General features: G+C 41.8%; 2 protein-coding genes across 9 annotated transcripts; one reads left to right on the forward strand and one right to left on the reverse strand.

Annotated features, from left to right (window-relative positions):
- Window positions 1-1,982: 1,982 nt before the first annotated feature.
- On the reverse strand, window positions 1,983-9,234 carry LOC112293420 (uncharacterized). 8 transcript variants are annotated; one of them, XM_090256877.1, is made up of 9 exons: window positions 8,429-9,234; window positions 7,344-7,544; window positions 6,928-7,222; window positions 5,510-6,607; window positions 4,664-5,370; window positions 4,211-4,495; window positions 3,769-3,948; window positions 3,324-3,479; window positions 1,983-2,899 (listed from the first exon to the last, which is right to left on the reverse strand). In XM_090256877.1, the coding sequence occupies exons 2-9, from the start codon at window positions 7,521-7,523 to the stop codon at window positions 2,414-2,416; spliced, it is 3,387 nt and encodes a 1,128-aa protein (XP_090113003.1). In that variant the 5' UTR covers window positions 7,524-7,544; window positions 8,429-9,234; the 3' UTR covers window positions 1,983-2,413. The 8 variants fall into 8 exon arrangements, 7 of the variants coding, with proteins under 7 accessions (XP_090113003.1, XP_090112998.1, XP_090113002.1 ...); XM_090256872.1 differs by having other exon boundaries at window positions 8,821-9,233; XM_090256876.1 differs by having other exon boundaries at window positions 8,661-8,807.
- A 1,270-nt stretch (window positions 9,235-10,504) lies between these two features.
- Window positions 10,505-14,079, forward strand: LOC112292994 (uncharacterized). The gene is made up of 6 exons (XM_090256879.1): window positions 10,505-11,439; window positions 11,765-11,838; window positions 12,301-12,349; window positions 12,496-12,603; window positions 13,095-13,177; window positions 13,405-14,079. The coding sequence occupies exons 1-5, from the start codon at window positions 11,391-11,393 to the stop codon at window positions 13,157-13,159; spliced, it is 345 nt and encodes a 114-aa protein (XP_090113005.1). The 5' UTR covers window positions 10,505-11,390; the 3' UTR covers window positions 13,160-13,177; window positions 13,405-14,079.
- The last annotated feature ends 489 nt before the right edge of the window (window positions 14,080-14,568 follow it).

The raw sequence follows: 14,568 nt of genomic DNA on the forward strand, positions 1-14,568 counted from the left end.
GATCCTCTTTTTTTTTTGGAAGTTTTGAAAACAAGTGAATGGTATAATATTTCAATTGTTTCTAACATATTAAAAACAAATGTTGTTAACGAGTGAATGGTATAATATATTACATCTGTATCAAAAATACTAAACATTGATTGAAAGAATTAATTCGAATTTCATACAAAGTAAAATTTTAATCCCAAATAATGTTATAAAGTTGACAAATTTTTAAGTATGATTCATTCAATACATAAGAGAATCTTAAACAAGTTATTATTTTACTATATAAAAATTAGTTAATTTTTTATCCAAGTATCAAAAAAAGAAAAAAAATGGGTCACTTGTAAACATTTCCAATTGTTTGAACACAACATGTAATGTTTTTACAATTTGGGCACTATTCTAATAAAAGGAATTGTACTCAACACAACTTAAAAGGTCACCCCAAAACCCCCAATCCCTAAAGTGACCTAAACCTAATGGTACACTTTTCAACTTCAAAGTCATTAGAAGACATACCCTTCAAACTCAATTTTGTTTTAAAAAAAAAAAAAAAAAAAAAAAAAAAAACTACAAAAGACAGACACATAATAGTCCCTCTTGGTTGTAATTACAAAGACATTCGCGTCAACCCCAACTTCTCAATCAACGAAAATGAACAAAAATCACTTTGCTCATCTTCACTTTTACTTTTATTTTTAAGGAGTCCTTCATCGCCGTGCGTGACGCAGCCGCGAGTCTGAGAAGAAGCTCACGTTGCGTCACGGCACGGCGTGGCGGCAAAGGCGTCGAGAGCAAGGCCGCGACGCAGTCCGGCTCGGCTCCGCTCAGTGGAGGCATTGTCCCGCACGATTTGACCACCGTCGTGTGCGACACTACAAAGTGTGAATAAAAGGAAGCTGGGGGGGGAAGGGAGATTCCATTTGGACCGATGCGCAGGAGGAAGGAGGAGGAATTAGGGGCATCGTGCATGGTTGCCATCATGAGGAGGATGCAGCCAAACAGCATTTGATGCCCTTTTGGGTGCTTGCGATTCTTGTCCCCTTGCGCGGTCTCATTGGATATCTGCCATCGCACGGATCGCAGTATCAGGGACGGCATTCCTTGAGATTCTCGATTGCTGCAACTGCATTCACTCCAGGACGCTGCATGAGATTTCCCCCGAATATCTCCACAATTTGACAACGGGCGATAGAACTGCAGCGATGGAATTGATGACGATGAAAGCGTTTCTGTCGCACACACCCCCCACCTCGCCGCTTTCCACCACCATCCCGAAGAAAAAGTCAGCCGCTGATCTAGAGTGCACACAGCAATTCACCGAGAGGTAGTGTATTCACTGGGATGGGACAGTTGCTCAACCCCTTTCCTAACCCTAACTCGGTCCTCGAATTCCTCAAAATCATGGCATGCGCTTTTCGAACCCTGCAGCCTAGATCTTCTAGCATTCAAATAGTGTTTAGACTGTTTCAGACTTTGGCGTTAGATGAGCTGTGGGGCGGGCCATGTAAACTTACACCCTTCGATGTTATAGTCCCTGCCAAGCCCTTCATGAAAGACAGTTCATTCTTACTACGCTTTGAGTTTACGATTTACTGTCATCGAGCACTCAACACGCTAATCGTGAATCGCGAAATCTGTCAAACATTTAACACTGGCAAAAGAAAGATTCGTCCTTATCGCCGGCAGCATTCGTTACAAAACATTTTACACTGTGACAGAGGCCCTTTCAGGGCACGCAGAGTTTCTCAGGCAGAGAACAATGGTCAGTCAAACCAGTAGGAAGAGACAATGAGCAAGGAAACCCACTCAGAGCACGCAGAGTTTCTCAGGCACGCAGTGTTTCAAAGTTTCAGAGTTTCAGGGCAGGCAGAGTTTCTCAGGCAGAAAACACATAAGTATCTGAACCAAACGCTAAGAAGACAAAAATATCATCTTGAGCGAGTGGGATATCAAAAAAACCAACATTACAGATGTAATACACAGAGGTAGCCATATCTGTAAGATCTTTGTAAGTCGGACATTTCATGTAATACTGGTCTCTTTGCTGGAGACCTCTCAGCATTTAACTCTTGAACCGGAGCCTTGCATCTGCATAAATGAGCTCCACTAAAAGAAGATACTCAGATTAAATCTAATATCAACATTTCACAACACCGCGGACCTTCCTAACCCTTGAGGCATCGCCAAAAGTTTTACAGGTATTTGCTTCAGATGTCAACACCTAAAAAGCTTGAAAGAAACCCAAGCTTCGTAATAACAGGTTCGGCGCATACTCCACAAGCTCCCCGTCAATACGGTTGGTTTCTATCTCGTGTCATCTCTTGAGGTGCCCATCAGTGGGATGGCTGCTTGGAACGTTGTTGATGAAGCACGCTGCAAATTTGGGCAGGAAATATCTCAAAATCACATCGAACGGAACGCCACTTTAAACAGCCTGACTCTTCTTGGACCCCGAGTCTTTCTTCTTGCCGAAGTATGAGCCAATCTTCGATGAGAATCTGGGCCTGCTCTTTTTCTCCTCCAATGGCAATTGTGTTGCGAGAACGTTGGCAAGCGATTCGGAGGGGATCTTCTCTTGAAGGTTGAGGCGTGGTGGAGTAGGAAACGAGAATGGGACGGTGGGGTGTAACGGGCTGCTGTTCTGTGAATTTCCAGATGCTGGGCTAAGCATATAGCCCTGCCGATCCATTCCATTGCTGGGACTTCCCATTGGAGGACCGCCGTTGAAAGCTTGATATCTGCCCTGTCCTCTTTGGGTGCGAAGCATCCCTTCCACGGCAAACTTCGCTGCTTCAGCTTCATCACGTTTCTTCATTGCTTCTATTAACTCGGCACGACTAGCTTCGATATCTTTCTTCGCCATCTCTAACTTGCTCTGCATCTCTTTCTCACTTGCTTTGGCTGCCTCGACCTTCCCACAGCACGTTCACAGATTCACGTCATGGGCCAGATATTCTGAGTCTCACAAAGGTGCTACGTGGAATTGAGTTAAAAGCGAATGGACCTAAAACCAAATGTGAACAAGCCTTCACCATTCTACTCAACTGTCATCTTATTAGGATCCATGCATTAGCACCACGTATTCGAGAATAGTACCTTGTAAACTCTCAAATTGGTATTAAGGTTTGACAGTACATGTATTTCACACACCAAGAATGATGCATTCGACCTTGTACAACCCGAATTTAAATCTTGTGACTCGCAATGATAATGAAGCATAATAAATTTGATTGACCAGACGCATGCACTCCACAATGCTTGAAATCGTTAAAAGTGAAAAGGCAGCAACTTGTAAATGCACTCGAATTCGACGAACCCATGCAAGTGATTAGTACCTGTGCCATCGACAAGGCAACCCGCTTATTGGCCAACTCTTCAACCTCCTTTGCGGAAGTTTTCAAAGCCTGGTATTCCTCGGAAGGTATTGTGACCTCAGCTCCAGACTCGGACTCCTTGACCTCCACATCCGGATTGTACGAGTTAACCTTCACCTGGAAAACGTCAAAAAAGTATCAATTCAGAATCCAATCTTAACTTGGTTACAAAAAAACCAAAAAAGAAAGAAAAAAGTAGTGGTTTATGGAAGGGTACCACATAAACATTGTTGATACTAGTGACATCTCAGCACAATGTCTGATCCATAGAGGGTCTCGAAAATTTATCAAGAAGGTCTGGGAAATATTCAAATGTTCCACAGCGGACTCTCGACCTCCATGTACATATGCCATGGACAACTGCAGAGGATGTCAGCAACCAGCAGAATAGAGGCACGCGGCTGACCTGAGAAAGAGCTCTCTCTTCGCTTGCTTTGACGGCCTCAACTTCCAGAAGAGCTGCCTGCAGTTTGGTTTCTAGGGTCTCAATTTTAGCACTTACTTGCTTCAAATCCTGTTTCGCTTTCGTTAATTCCTCTATCAATGAGGCAGAAGTAGACTTCAGTTCGTCTTTTTCGTCTGTCACCTAGTTAATAGTAAAACAACCAAATACATATATATATATCACTTAACATGTAATATTAAACACAAAAAAACTGCTAATTTCACAAAAAACGAAGTTCGACAGTAACATATTCTAATTGTAAAGTGTTACAACCTTGCACATTGTTAATACTCGCTTAGAACGGAGCGAACACGCGTTCATTGCGACTTTTGAAATTGAAAGAAAACTTCATCCGAAAACTAGAGATGGTTCCATGATAATACTCGCACACAATTTAACAAACCTTCGTCAAAGCTTTGCTTAATGCGGAACTTTCTTCCTTCAGTCGTTTCTCTTCTGCTACAGCAGCTCCCCATTCAGTTTTCATCCGACTCATTTCCATTTCGATATCTGACTCTTTCTCAGCCAGTGCAGCTTCTCCCTCTTCTCTAGCACGTGCTATCTCTGCATTTGCGTTTCCCACTTCTGCTCGTAAAGATGCCATTGTAGCTGACATAGATCGCTCTGACTCCATCAATTTTTTCAACTTTATATTGGCTTCATCGAGGTCAAACTTGAAAGCTCTTGCCTGCCATAGAATAAACAAGCAGCAAATAAGGACAAGTTTTTTTTTAAAACAATAAGAAAAACCGTCAATATCTAATCAAATTCATACATTGTCTCCAATCTAAAATTCCAAGCAGCGCACAGGTTAATGTCAAGATGACGAATCATGAAAAGACTGCAATAACAAAACCTTTTCAGCGAGCTTTGTTGCATCTTCGAGTTCTATCCTCATTCGTTGCAGTTTCAGACTATAATCTGTAAATGCAGCTTTAGCTCGTGCTTCGCCTTCTTTGGTAATGCGTAACTCTTCTGTCAGAGCATCCAACTCATCACCTGTTGAAGCTGCCACTCCAGTCGCTCTCTCTTCAGCTTCTTTCACTTTCTCCAACTCTGCGGCCACTTTCTCGAGCTCAGCTTTGGTTGCAACATACGACTCTCTCATTTTCCCCTCCGACTCTTTCAGAACTACCATCTCTGCTTTAAGAGACTTCACTTCTAAACGCAGAGCATCAACAAGCTTGCTCAATTCCTGTTCAGATTCTCTGACCAATCCAAGAGCAGTATTCAGAGAGAGCAACTCCTCATTGGCGTCGGCAGCAATCTTTGAAGTCCTCTCCTCATTCTCGCTCGTCACAGCTAACTGTGATTTCAGCCCCTCTATCTTTGTCATTACATCGGCTAATTTTCTTTCCGCTTCCTTTGCTACTTTGAACTCGGCCTGCAGACTCTCCAAACTTACTCTCAAGCCACCAGCCTCTTCAGCCTCTACTCTAGCAGCTGCCAGTTCCCTCTCAACATTCATCCGAGCTTGGGTAGCTTTCTCTAGGTGTTCGTTTGTCGTCATCAGCTCCATAGTCAGCTCATCCAATAATGTTGCAGAAACAAGATCCCCGTTGTCTACCTGCATAAACCAATTCGTAAATCTCAACCCCCATAGTGACTATCCGCAAATAAGATGTCATTTTAAACTTCGTAAATATGCGAAAGTCAAGGAATCGATCAGCACTGAGTAGATGTTCATAATCACAAGTGTAACCTACCTCTCTTGATGAAAATGTTGGATGTGAATCAGATAATTGTTGGATCTGCACCCTGAGCCTTTCAATCTCCTCTCTTGATTTCAAAAGCTCAGGACTTTCAAATTGAAAGACCATCAAATCAGCCTGTAACCTTCCAACCTCATCCTTAAGTTCCTGGATCTGCTTAGACGCAGCACTCAATTCATCTCGCAGTCTGCTATTCTCTTCTCTTTCTTTTGAAAGATCTATCGGTGCAATACCATTCTCGGAGTGAGGGTTTTCAATCTGTTGACTGGTTCCTGTCGACTCATTTCCAACATTTGAGAGTCTTACGCTAGAGATGTCTCGAGACTCCTGGGACAGTTGCAGTGTGCCGAGTTGCTCTCTTGCCACAGTAAGCTCTGAGCTCGATTTCCCGTGCAGCTGATGAAGGGACGATAATTCATTTTGCAGCCTATTTATTTCTTCCTTTGCAATTGTGAGCTGAGAGGCGTAACCTCCGAGATGAGTTGACGAGATCTGTAACTGTCCCTCGAGATTCAAGATTTTCTGTTTTGCGTTTATAAGCTCAGTTGAGGAACTTCCACTCTGCCCCTGCACAGAATCCAACTCAGCACGTAACTTCTCAATCTGTTCTCTAGCGGCCAACAATTCTCCAGCAGAATTACTGCGGGCCGATGTCAAATCCGTTTGCAACTTATTGATCTCATCTTTCGCGCCATTCAGCTCGGCAACGGCGCTTCTTTGCTGAGCCTGCAGTCGATTAATCTCTGACATAGAATGTTCATACTGTCCTCGTAAGTTGCGTAGTTCTTCATTTGTTTTAGTAAGGTCTATTGCAGAGGCCTCAATATCTGCGAGCAGTAAACTGTTCAATTCCTTCGCATGTGAAAGGTCCGTACTTGAAATCTTAACACCCCTTAACTCGGATTGAAGTCTAACAATCTCATCCTTAGCCCTTGCAAGCTCTGTGCTGTAGGCTCCATGCTGACTCCACGATGCAGCCTGCAATCGGATGATCTCTTGCTTCGCAATTTCAAGCTCTGTACCATGCATGTTGGCTGCAGTTCCACCCTGTCGTAGCCTGTTCATCTCTGCCCTCGCACTCTCCAGCTCTGCAAAATGGGAACATAGGCAAGTTCAGGAGTGCCAGAATGAGAAATGTGCCCGAGATATAAGAATGTATACATACATTACGAAACTGCACGGTGTGTAGACTACATGAATACGAGTTCACCAAGGTAACAAAACAAATAATACAATAAATAACTGCACATGAGGTTAGTCCTTAAGGTTATCTTCACAAGGTGCGCGAAGTAGCCGCCAACCCGAATCTGCATGTAGCGATGAAAAGAGAATTCATCACATTTTGACCCTGACAAAGAACAGCTTCGGAAGGAAACTAGAAAACTCAAAAAGTGGAAGTCGTCACTACCTGCGGACAATTCGAGATACTGGCTATTGGCATTCTCAAGCTCCTTCTGTAACCTGTCGATTTCCATGCCGTGATTTGTGTTTGCTTCAGAAGATTCAGTGCTTGGCACAAGAGCAGTCCGTTGTGGGCCTAAGACTGCATCAAGGTGATGTTGCCAATCCAATCCGGCCAAGATGGGTAGTGATGTGGACTGTTTCATACCCTCGGTTTTGGCAGCTTCAGAGGCGGGTAGCTGTTGCTTGTTGTTAATCTCAGCGTGAGCACGACTAAATTCATTTTCAAGGGCGTAGGGTTTCTGCAACCAGAACAGGACATGGTGTAAGCTGAATGAAAAACAAACAAATAAATAAACAAATATAAGATCAAGCAGACGTGTAGCCTAATTATACCCATCTCATCATCTAAGTCCGCTTTACCTCTACTTGGGGGTTGGTGGCATGATACGTGCCGGCATATTGTAGACTTGATGAATCCGCACTATGAGAAAGGGACAGGGGTTGGGTCTTTTCTGGAATTTTTTCAACAACCATGCTGTCTGCCGCTTCAACGGGTGAGAATGGAGCCGACTGATCTACCTCTACTTTAGGCTCTGCCATGACTACCCGTCTTTGTTCAACCTGCAGGTAACGAAATGAATTCATTCAGCTTGAGCGATAATTTCTGGAGAACCAACCGCAAACCACAAGAAGAATGTTGGGAGCTTGGTAAGACGACAGTAACAAAGTGCTTGTTAACCAAAATTCAACGTAGACATATAGGGTATAGAAAAATTAGAGTATAGATCTACACAACGAAGTAGAGTTCCATTTCAAAGCTCGTAACTAGCTGAATTAGAAAATTGACCTCGAGAAATAGAGAGGATAATGCCACAAGCGACTGACGAAAACCTATACCGGGAATTACAGTCAACTGTGCTGTAGCTCGAAGACTTACGCTAAAGCTACGATAACCCACCAGAATCGACAACTAACAAAGAACTGAGAGAGTCCCATTCGATTGATCCTAATGAATGTCAGAAAACTGATACGTCATTGTAGCACGGACCAAAGAAAAGCTCCTGATAGGCCACGAAAGATATAGAGTTCCGTTCACAAATGAGAGTGCACGCAAGTCAACAGTTAAAAACAGCCTGGAAAGTAGACAAAACTAGTCTCTAACACGTGGTCACACGTCAATCTGCAGCTCGGGTACGAGCCTGAACAAAGCAATGTAACAATGGTTGTCTATCAGATCTTTTGGGGGACACTAGAAAGCTTCGCCTCGCAAAAACCATGTGCGTCTGTGTGCTGGAGCGACTAGTCCCAAAACTAAGAAATGTCATTTCAAATCGCCTACTTAAAAATTCGTGTGTACGCTACTAGGTGAACTCATAATTTAAACTTCCATTATGCCCAGATAAAACACATTTTCCTAATCGGCATTGCCTCATGCTTCGAATAAGCCTAACCAGTAGATTCCATTCAAAATTAACACCCATGATTTAGCGACAAACAATCCGCACCTCGTGGATATCGCAATATTACTTCGCTCGACAATAAACGACGCTGAAAAGGAAATCGTTCGAACAATTCTACCTATTTAACGGACACTACCCCAAACGATCCAGAGACATAACTCTGCGAGATCTGTCCGCAAACTCTACAGCCCCAACTTCTGGGTTCTGAATCTTAAAACCTCGATCACTAAAACCACCCTCGATAAAACTCCGAAATCCCACGATTCACATGTCCCACCTCTAAATGCACCCCAAACAGACAAGCACAACCGCTCCTCCATGAATCCTACCCATCGAATCCCCTGCCAACCCAATAAAGCTTCACTGAACGAAACACCTCAAAACTGTCGCATAAAACAACAACAATGATAATAATAACATTTCCAGAAGAAACCAACCTCGCCTCCAAGAGAATAAATAAACGTATAAATAAATAAATAAAAACAGTAAACCCAACTCCGAGAAGAAACTGGTAACGATCTAATGTCGTGGCCAAGGGCGTGTAAAACGCCCTGGCCACACTCCCGCAGCAACTACAAGTGAAACTCTACAAAACACTCCTCAAAAGCAGGCAGGCAGGCAGCATTCGATAAACTACAACAACAACAGTTTCTTCCTTCCTTCCTCAAGAGCAATGCAATGGGCGTCAAAGAGGAATGAATAGCCCTCTTCATTCATTCCTTGCCAGTGCCATCGAATGCATGCGTTCATGCATTTGCTTGCTTGCTAGAAAGTGTCAGTGTGGGGTGGGGTGGGGGTAATCGTATGAAAGGGGTGAGGTTGTAGAGGCTCTGGATGATGGGATATATGAGTGCTACTTACTGCTACTCACTGCTACTAATGCTACTAGCCAGGACAGAGAGAGAGTGAGAGAGAGAGAGAGAGAGAGAGAGAGAGGGGGGCTCAAAGTTGGCGGTGTGTGTGTGTGTGTGCGTGCTATACGGCGACGCACTCAATCTGTCAATCTCTCCCTCTTGCTCTCTCTCTGTCTCTAGCTCTGTCTTGGGATAGTTGGATAGTTGTGCTGCCACCCAACTTCTCATATTAAGTATTCAGATTTGAGGTATTTGCAAAACCAATAGATTATTGCATAAAATTATTTTTTAGAAATTAGATACCTCAATTGGCTCCTACTTAGCTTCTTACTTCTAAATGCTATTAATTTTTTGTTTTGCATGAGAATTATGTATATTACTAAATTACTAACATTTTTATGCACTTTAGAACATTGGTAAATTTTAGGTACTATAGTACTCTCAATGGCATTAAAATATTCTTCAAATCATAAAAAGTTGTTTCAAAAGATTTTTCCTGCTTAAATTTTTTATTTCTTATTGCAAGGAGATTTTTAAAAATCATCATTATTTCAAAAAGAGTTTCTATAAATTTTAAGTATTAATTTTAAAATTCTATTAAAGATTGCACTTTTTCTTGTATTATAAAGGTATTTTTTAATCTTTTATACTAATGAATTTTTTAGAGTTGAGTTTCAATCCTCAACTCTAAAAAATAAATTATTGATATTCTATATTTTATTTCTTATTTCAATTTTTAAAAAAATCATTACTCAAATTTTTATTCCTCTAAAAGGAGAAAGAATTGTGCAATTATCAAAGTATTTATTTATGTATTAAATTTATTTGTGCTTACATTTTTCTTATAATACATGTAATGGTGTTTGGTGTTCAAAGCAAAAACATTCACAAAATTCAAACTTCTTCCAATGTTGTAAAATTTGATTGCAAATTACATCCTTCTCAAAGCAAAAGATTTAAAAAAGGATGAATGGTAAATGTATTACTATTTAAAAATTAGATGATCACGCGTCCAAATCTGTGACTTGAAAATGCTTCAAAAAATTTAGTCCTGCTGAACAAAACAAGTATCAGTTTCAATAAAAACCCACAAGGCTCGGTCATAGGAGCGCCCTTGAGGGGTCGGTCACAGGACCTATCGCGAAGGAAGGGTCGGTTGTAGGAGGAGCTCCCATGTGACCAGGACCACAAACTCAAGACCTCACGGGACCCGAGCATTTCTAGCCTTCCGCCATTACAAGCTCGGATCTCTCCAAGTTTCGACTTCGGCAATAGAACACGGGAACGAATGGGAACGCATGAGAGCAAGGAACGCTTGCTTTCCGAAGTCACTTCGTGCTGCTGTTGCTGCTTCATCGAGCTTCATCCATTGCGCTCCCTCATGTTGAAACGAATGCAGGAGGGAAGCGACTGTTTGATTTCACTGCATGTTTTATTTGTTTGTTTTGTTGGTTAGTGAAAGTCGTTGTATAGCGCAGGCCTGGGTGTTAAATTCGCGACTGGTGATTTAGGTCTCTTCGACGTTTGGCGCTTGGGATACTATTGACTACAGAGGATATTGGGGTCCGGGAGTGGTGACGTAGGGGAGCAGTATATGAGCATGATGTAGGGGCTTCTCGAATTTCTGGTTGTATTATTTGTTCGATAAGTGGATTGGTTCAGGATTCGTCGCATTCCGTAGCTTGGCTTGTGGTGGACGTTCTGTAATCAGCGGGGGTTTCTCCGAGCGGATTTTTTTTTTTTATTATTTTTAGACTTGTTCTGTTTATTTTTTTGAAGCATTGGGCAGGTTAGAGTTGGAGCAGGTTTATGCCTCTGTTTATGCGGAGTGATTCGTATCATAATTTAAAAGGTTCTTAGTCTAATGAGCAAGTCAGGCGAAGAGTAATTGTGTGAATTGAATCTGGGACAGGATTTTAAAAGAGTTGTTTGAGCAGCAGTGAGGGTTCTTGGGAGAGAAATTGAAATCGGAATTTACTTAGCTCGTTACACTGGATTAGGGTTTAACATGGGAACAGGGCAAGGATTTGGGGTGATTGACTGGAGATATTCGCGTATGAAACATTGATCATCTTGGAGTGTCATGGTTGTTGTAAACTTGAAGCAAGTGCTGGTTTTCCAGTCTCGCGGGTTGACTGGAGTAACGCTACAAGATGGCAGGCAGAGAAGTGAAAGATTTTACGAATTTAAGTGATCCTAAAGGTGCGACACTTAATTTATTATTTATTGCCTATTTATTATCGTACATGTAGCTTTGAGAGGTGCTCAGTTCGGAGTGTAGCATAAGAACAGCATAGTACTTTTAAATCTTTATTAGCTTCTGGTGCTTGCGATTTTCTTCAAGTAGAAGGATTTAGTGGCACTTGTGTATTATATTATGAATTGTAACGGAGCTTCATGACCTAGTGGTCTTTGCAAGCGAATTAGTTTCGGAGCATTTCAGTGACGAATTCTGTCGACTGATATGTTAAGCGTCATGTTTAAAATTCTACGTTCTTGCACTATTTAATTTGATTACACAATGCAGACAAGAAATGGGGCAAAGGAGGCAAAGACAAGGCGGATGACGAGGATTTAGCATTTAAACGAATGGTGGCCAAGGTTAGAACACTATGTATTAGCGTAATCCACACACACACGCACACATATAGAATGGGTATATGGAGTGCCTTCTGGCCGCCTTCATATTTGAGGATTTGCGAGTCAAATGTATGTGTCAGGAAGGGTAGAGTGGAGGTTATCGAAAGGACTTATCATGCTGTCTTAAATGAGACTGGATATGAGCGTAGTATAGACCTTATAACTTTGGTACTTCTTTGAGAATCTGAGCTTTTGTTTGTGTTCTAAAGTGCTGTATGCCTGGTTAGTGAAGGTCATTAATATAGCGACCTCGGTGGATTTGTATTAGAGGAGGTTTTTAATTTCCTGAAAGCTTTGGTAACCACGTTAATAGAATGGACGTCTGTTTAGAATATTGAGATTCACGTTTGCTGAGGAGAACAAAAGCGTTGATTTCCTTGTTGAATGACGGCCCTTGTTTATTAAAACGTTGTTATCAAGCAGATGCAGGAGGTAGCTGGTGAACGTGGTGGATATCTGCATGGTCGAGGAGGTACAGCTCAAAACGCTATTTTTAGCACATTGATATCCTATGTACTGCATGCTGATGTTTGATGCATGCAGTGAAGACTCCATTGTGATGGCGGAGTGTGTTAATTATCATTGCTGACCTCTTAATGCAATTCATGAAATGCACAGCATTGGATAGTGATGATTTGCTTTACTTAAAAGAGCAAATGGAAGCTGAGGAGGATGCGGAGCGGTTGCGGCGACGAACTGAGAAACGGGCGTTCGCAGCTTTTAAAATATCCTTATGACATTTATTTATTATATTTTTCTATCAGTGCTACAATATCAAAATTGGATTATCTAAAAATGTCAGAAGTGATGGTAGAGGTGGTAGCTATAAACTATAGAGGGATTGGGTGCGTAAGAGCTGACTGAATGGTTTGACGTGAGAACAGGTTTTAAGCTAAGTTAATGGGTAGGTCGAGATTGTTGCCCTTGAATACATTGAGCTCTCTAATGAAGTAGTGAAGGTATAAAAATATTTGTTACTTTTGTCAGTGTCTTTCTTTACTCTGGTCTTTATCGTGATGCAGTTATGTCTAATTGCTGTACGCGTGGTGTTTAAGATCGTTCAATTGTGTTCTGCTCTATACCAGCTGTATTCGTTTGTCGTCAATAAATGAGTGATCTGTCACTTGCTTTGCACAACATCTGGCTGACAGTTTGTAATTTAGGTTCGATGGTGACTTTTGTACTTGATATAAGAGTTGTCCTTGACAATATAGCACAAAGCAGCAAGCTTGGTGGACAATGCTGCTGTGCCAACACTTCCTGCTATACGAGTCGAGCCTAAACCTCGGAGTGGTATTCGGTAATTATCTTCGGGGACTGGTTACTTTGTCGTGTAGTCCTACGTGAATGTTTATGTGGTCTGCTCAGCTCTTCTGATATCTGTTAGTTGATATGATGTCCTGAGGACTTACGGAAGTTGATTTGGAATTTTTAGTGCAGAGAAGGCCGTAGGTAGCCTGAACTCTTTGGTTCATCAGTTACACTAATCTTACAAAGCTTGTGTGGTGCTGGATTGATTACTTATAGGCAACAGGTTTTAGTAAAGAGCATAGTAAAAGTGAAGTCTGACCGACCTCGTTCCAGCGAGCTTTCCTTCACCGTGGATTCGGGAAAGTCTAGCACCAGTCCTCAAGACTCTAATGCACAGAGCACGGCAAATACCAATACGCCTCCTCGAGAAACCCTCAACGCAGATACTACAAAGTCTCAGGGTGGTCTTCTGGGCTTGGCATACGATAGTGAAGGTGACAGTGATGAAGAGTCTGAGGAGACCCCCTCTTTAAAGCGGACAAGAGATCGAAGGAACAGTTTAGATTTGGCTTGAATTTTGTCCGAGTTTTGTCAAGAAATCACGAAGATATCTTGCGGACATCAGTTTTGGTTGTATGCCGGGAGAGAGTTTCGAAGTCTATATGCCTCCTTTTTGCCCACAAGCACGTTGAATAGTTAATTGTTGTGGAGGTCGACCATATTGTAATCTGCATTCTGTACACAGGACAAATATCTCTTGTCCCTGCAATGTGTAGAAGGAACTGTAGATCAACTGGAAACAGTTTGCCGTTGAGACTTTGAGGGAGCCGTAGCAAATTCATATCCATAGTTCACTTCCCAGAATGGTTTAGTTATAATTTAGTTATTTGATTAGCTGGTCTGTCTTTGTGGGAAGCAAAACATTAATTCAATTAATGTTTTTAGTGCCAACACTGACCTTGAATCGGTTTCCCCTTTCCTACTGAATTGTTCTTTGCATGTGCTCGTGAGAAATATCAGAAGGAAGATGCTGAATGTCATATTACTACTGTGCAACACTGTACAGAAATCAATCATGTTGTTGGTGGATGTGGTGTGAGGGATGTTCAGTCTGACATTGAATATTTTAAAAAACATATTGTAGTTGATGTATTCATGAAGGTCGAGTCCGCATGAACATCCAAGTGAAGACCTTCTGTCTAAATGCGTTTTTACATTTCTACCGTGTAACATCATTTCTATTGACCAATTCAATGTAATGGTATTGTGGAGAAATTTTTCATGTACTAAACAGTACATAAGAAATCCTGTTTAAAGAATGCCCACGCTGGCACAAGGCCACTCCACCGGACCACCATATTTACTCATATGTCAAGAGATATATAATTAGTCTAACCTATCACACCGAAACACAATTACTCCAGTAAAAAAGACACTGTA

The sequence above is a fragment of the Physcomitrium patens genome, chromosome 16, assembly GCF_059467195.1.
Source record: "Physcomitrium patens ecotype Gransden chromosome 16, ASM5946719v1, whole genome shotgun sequence".
Taxonomy (NCBI): domain Eukaryota; kingdom Viridiplantae; phylum Streptophyta; class Bryopsida; order Funariales; family Funariaceae; genus Physcomitrium; species Physcomitrium patens.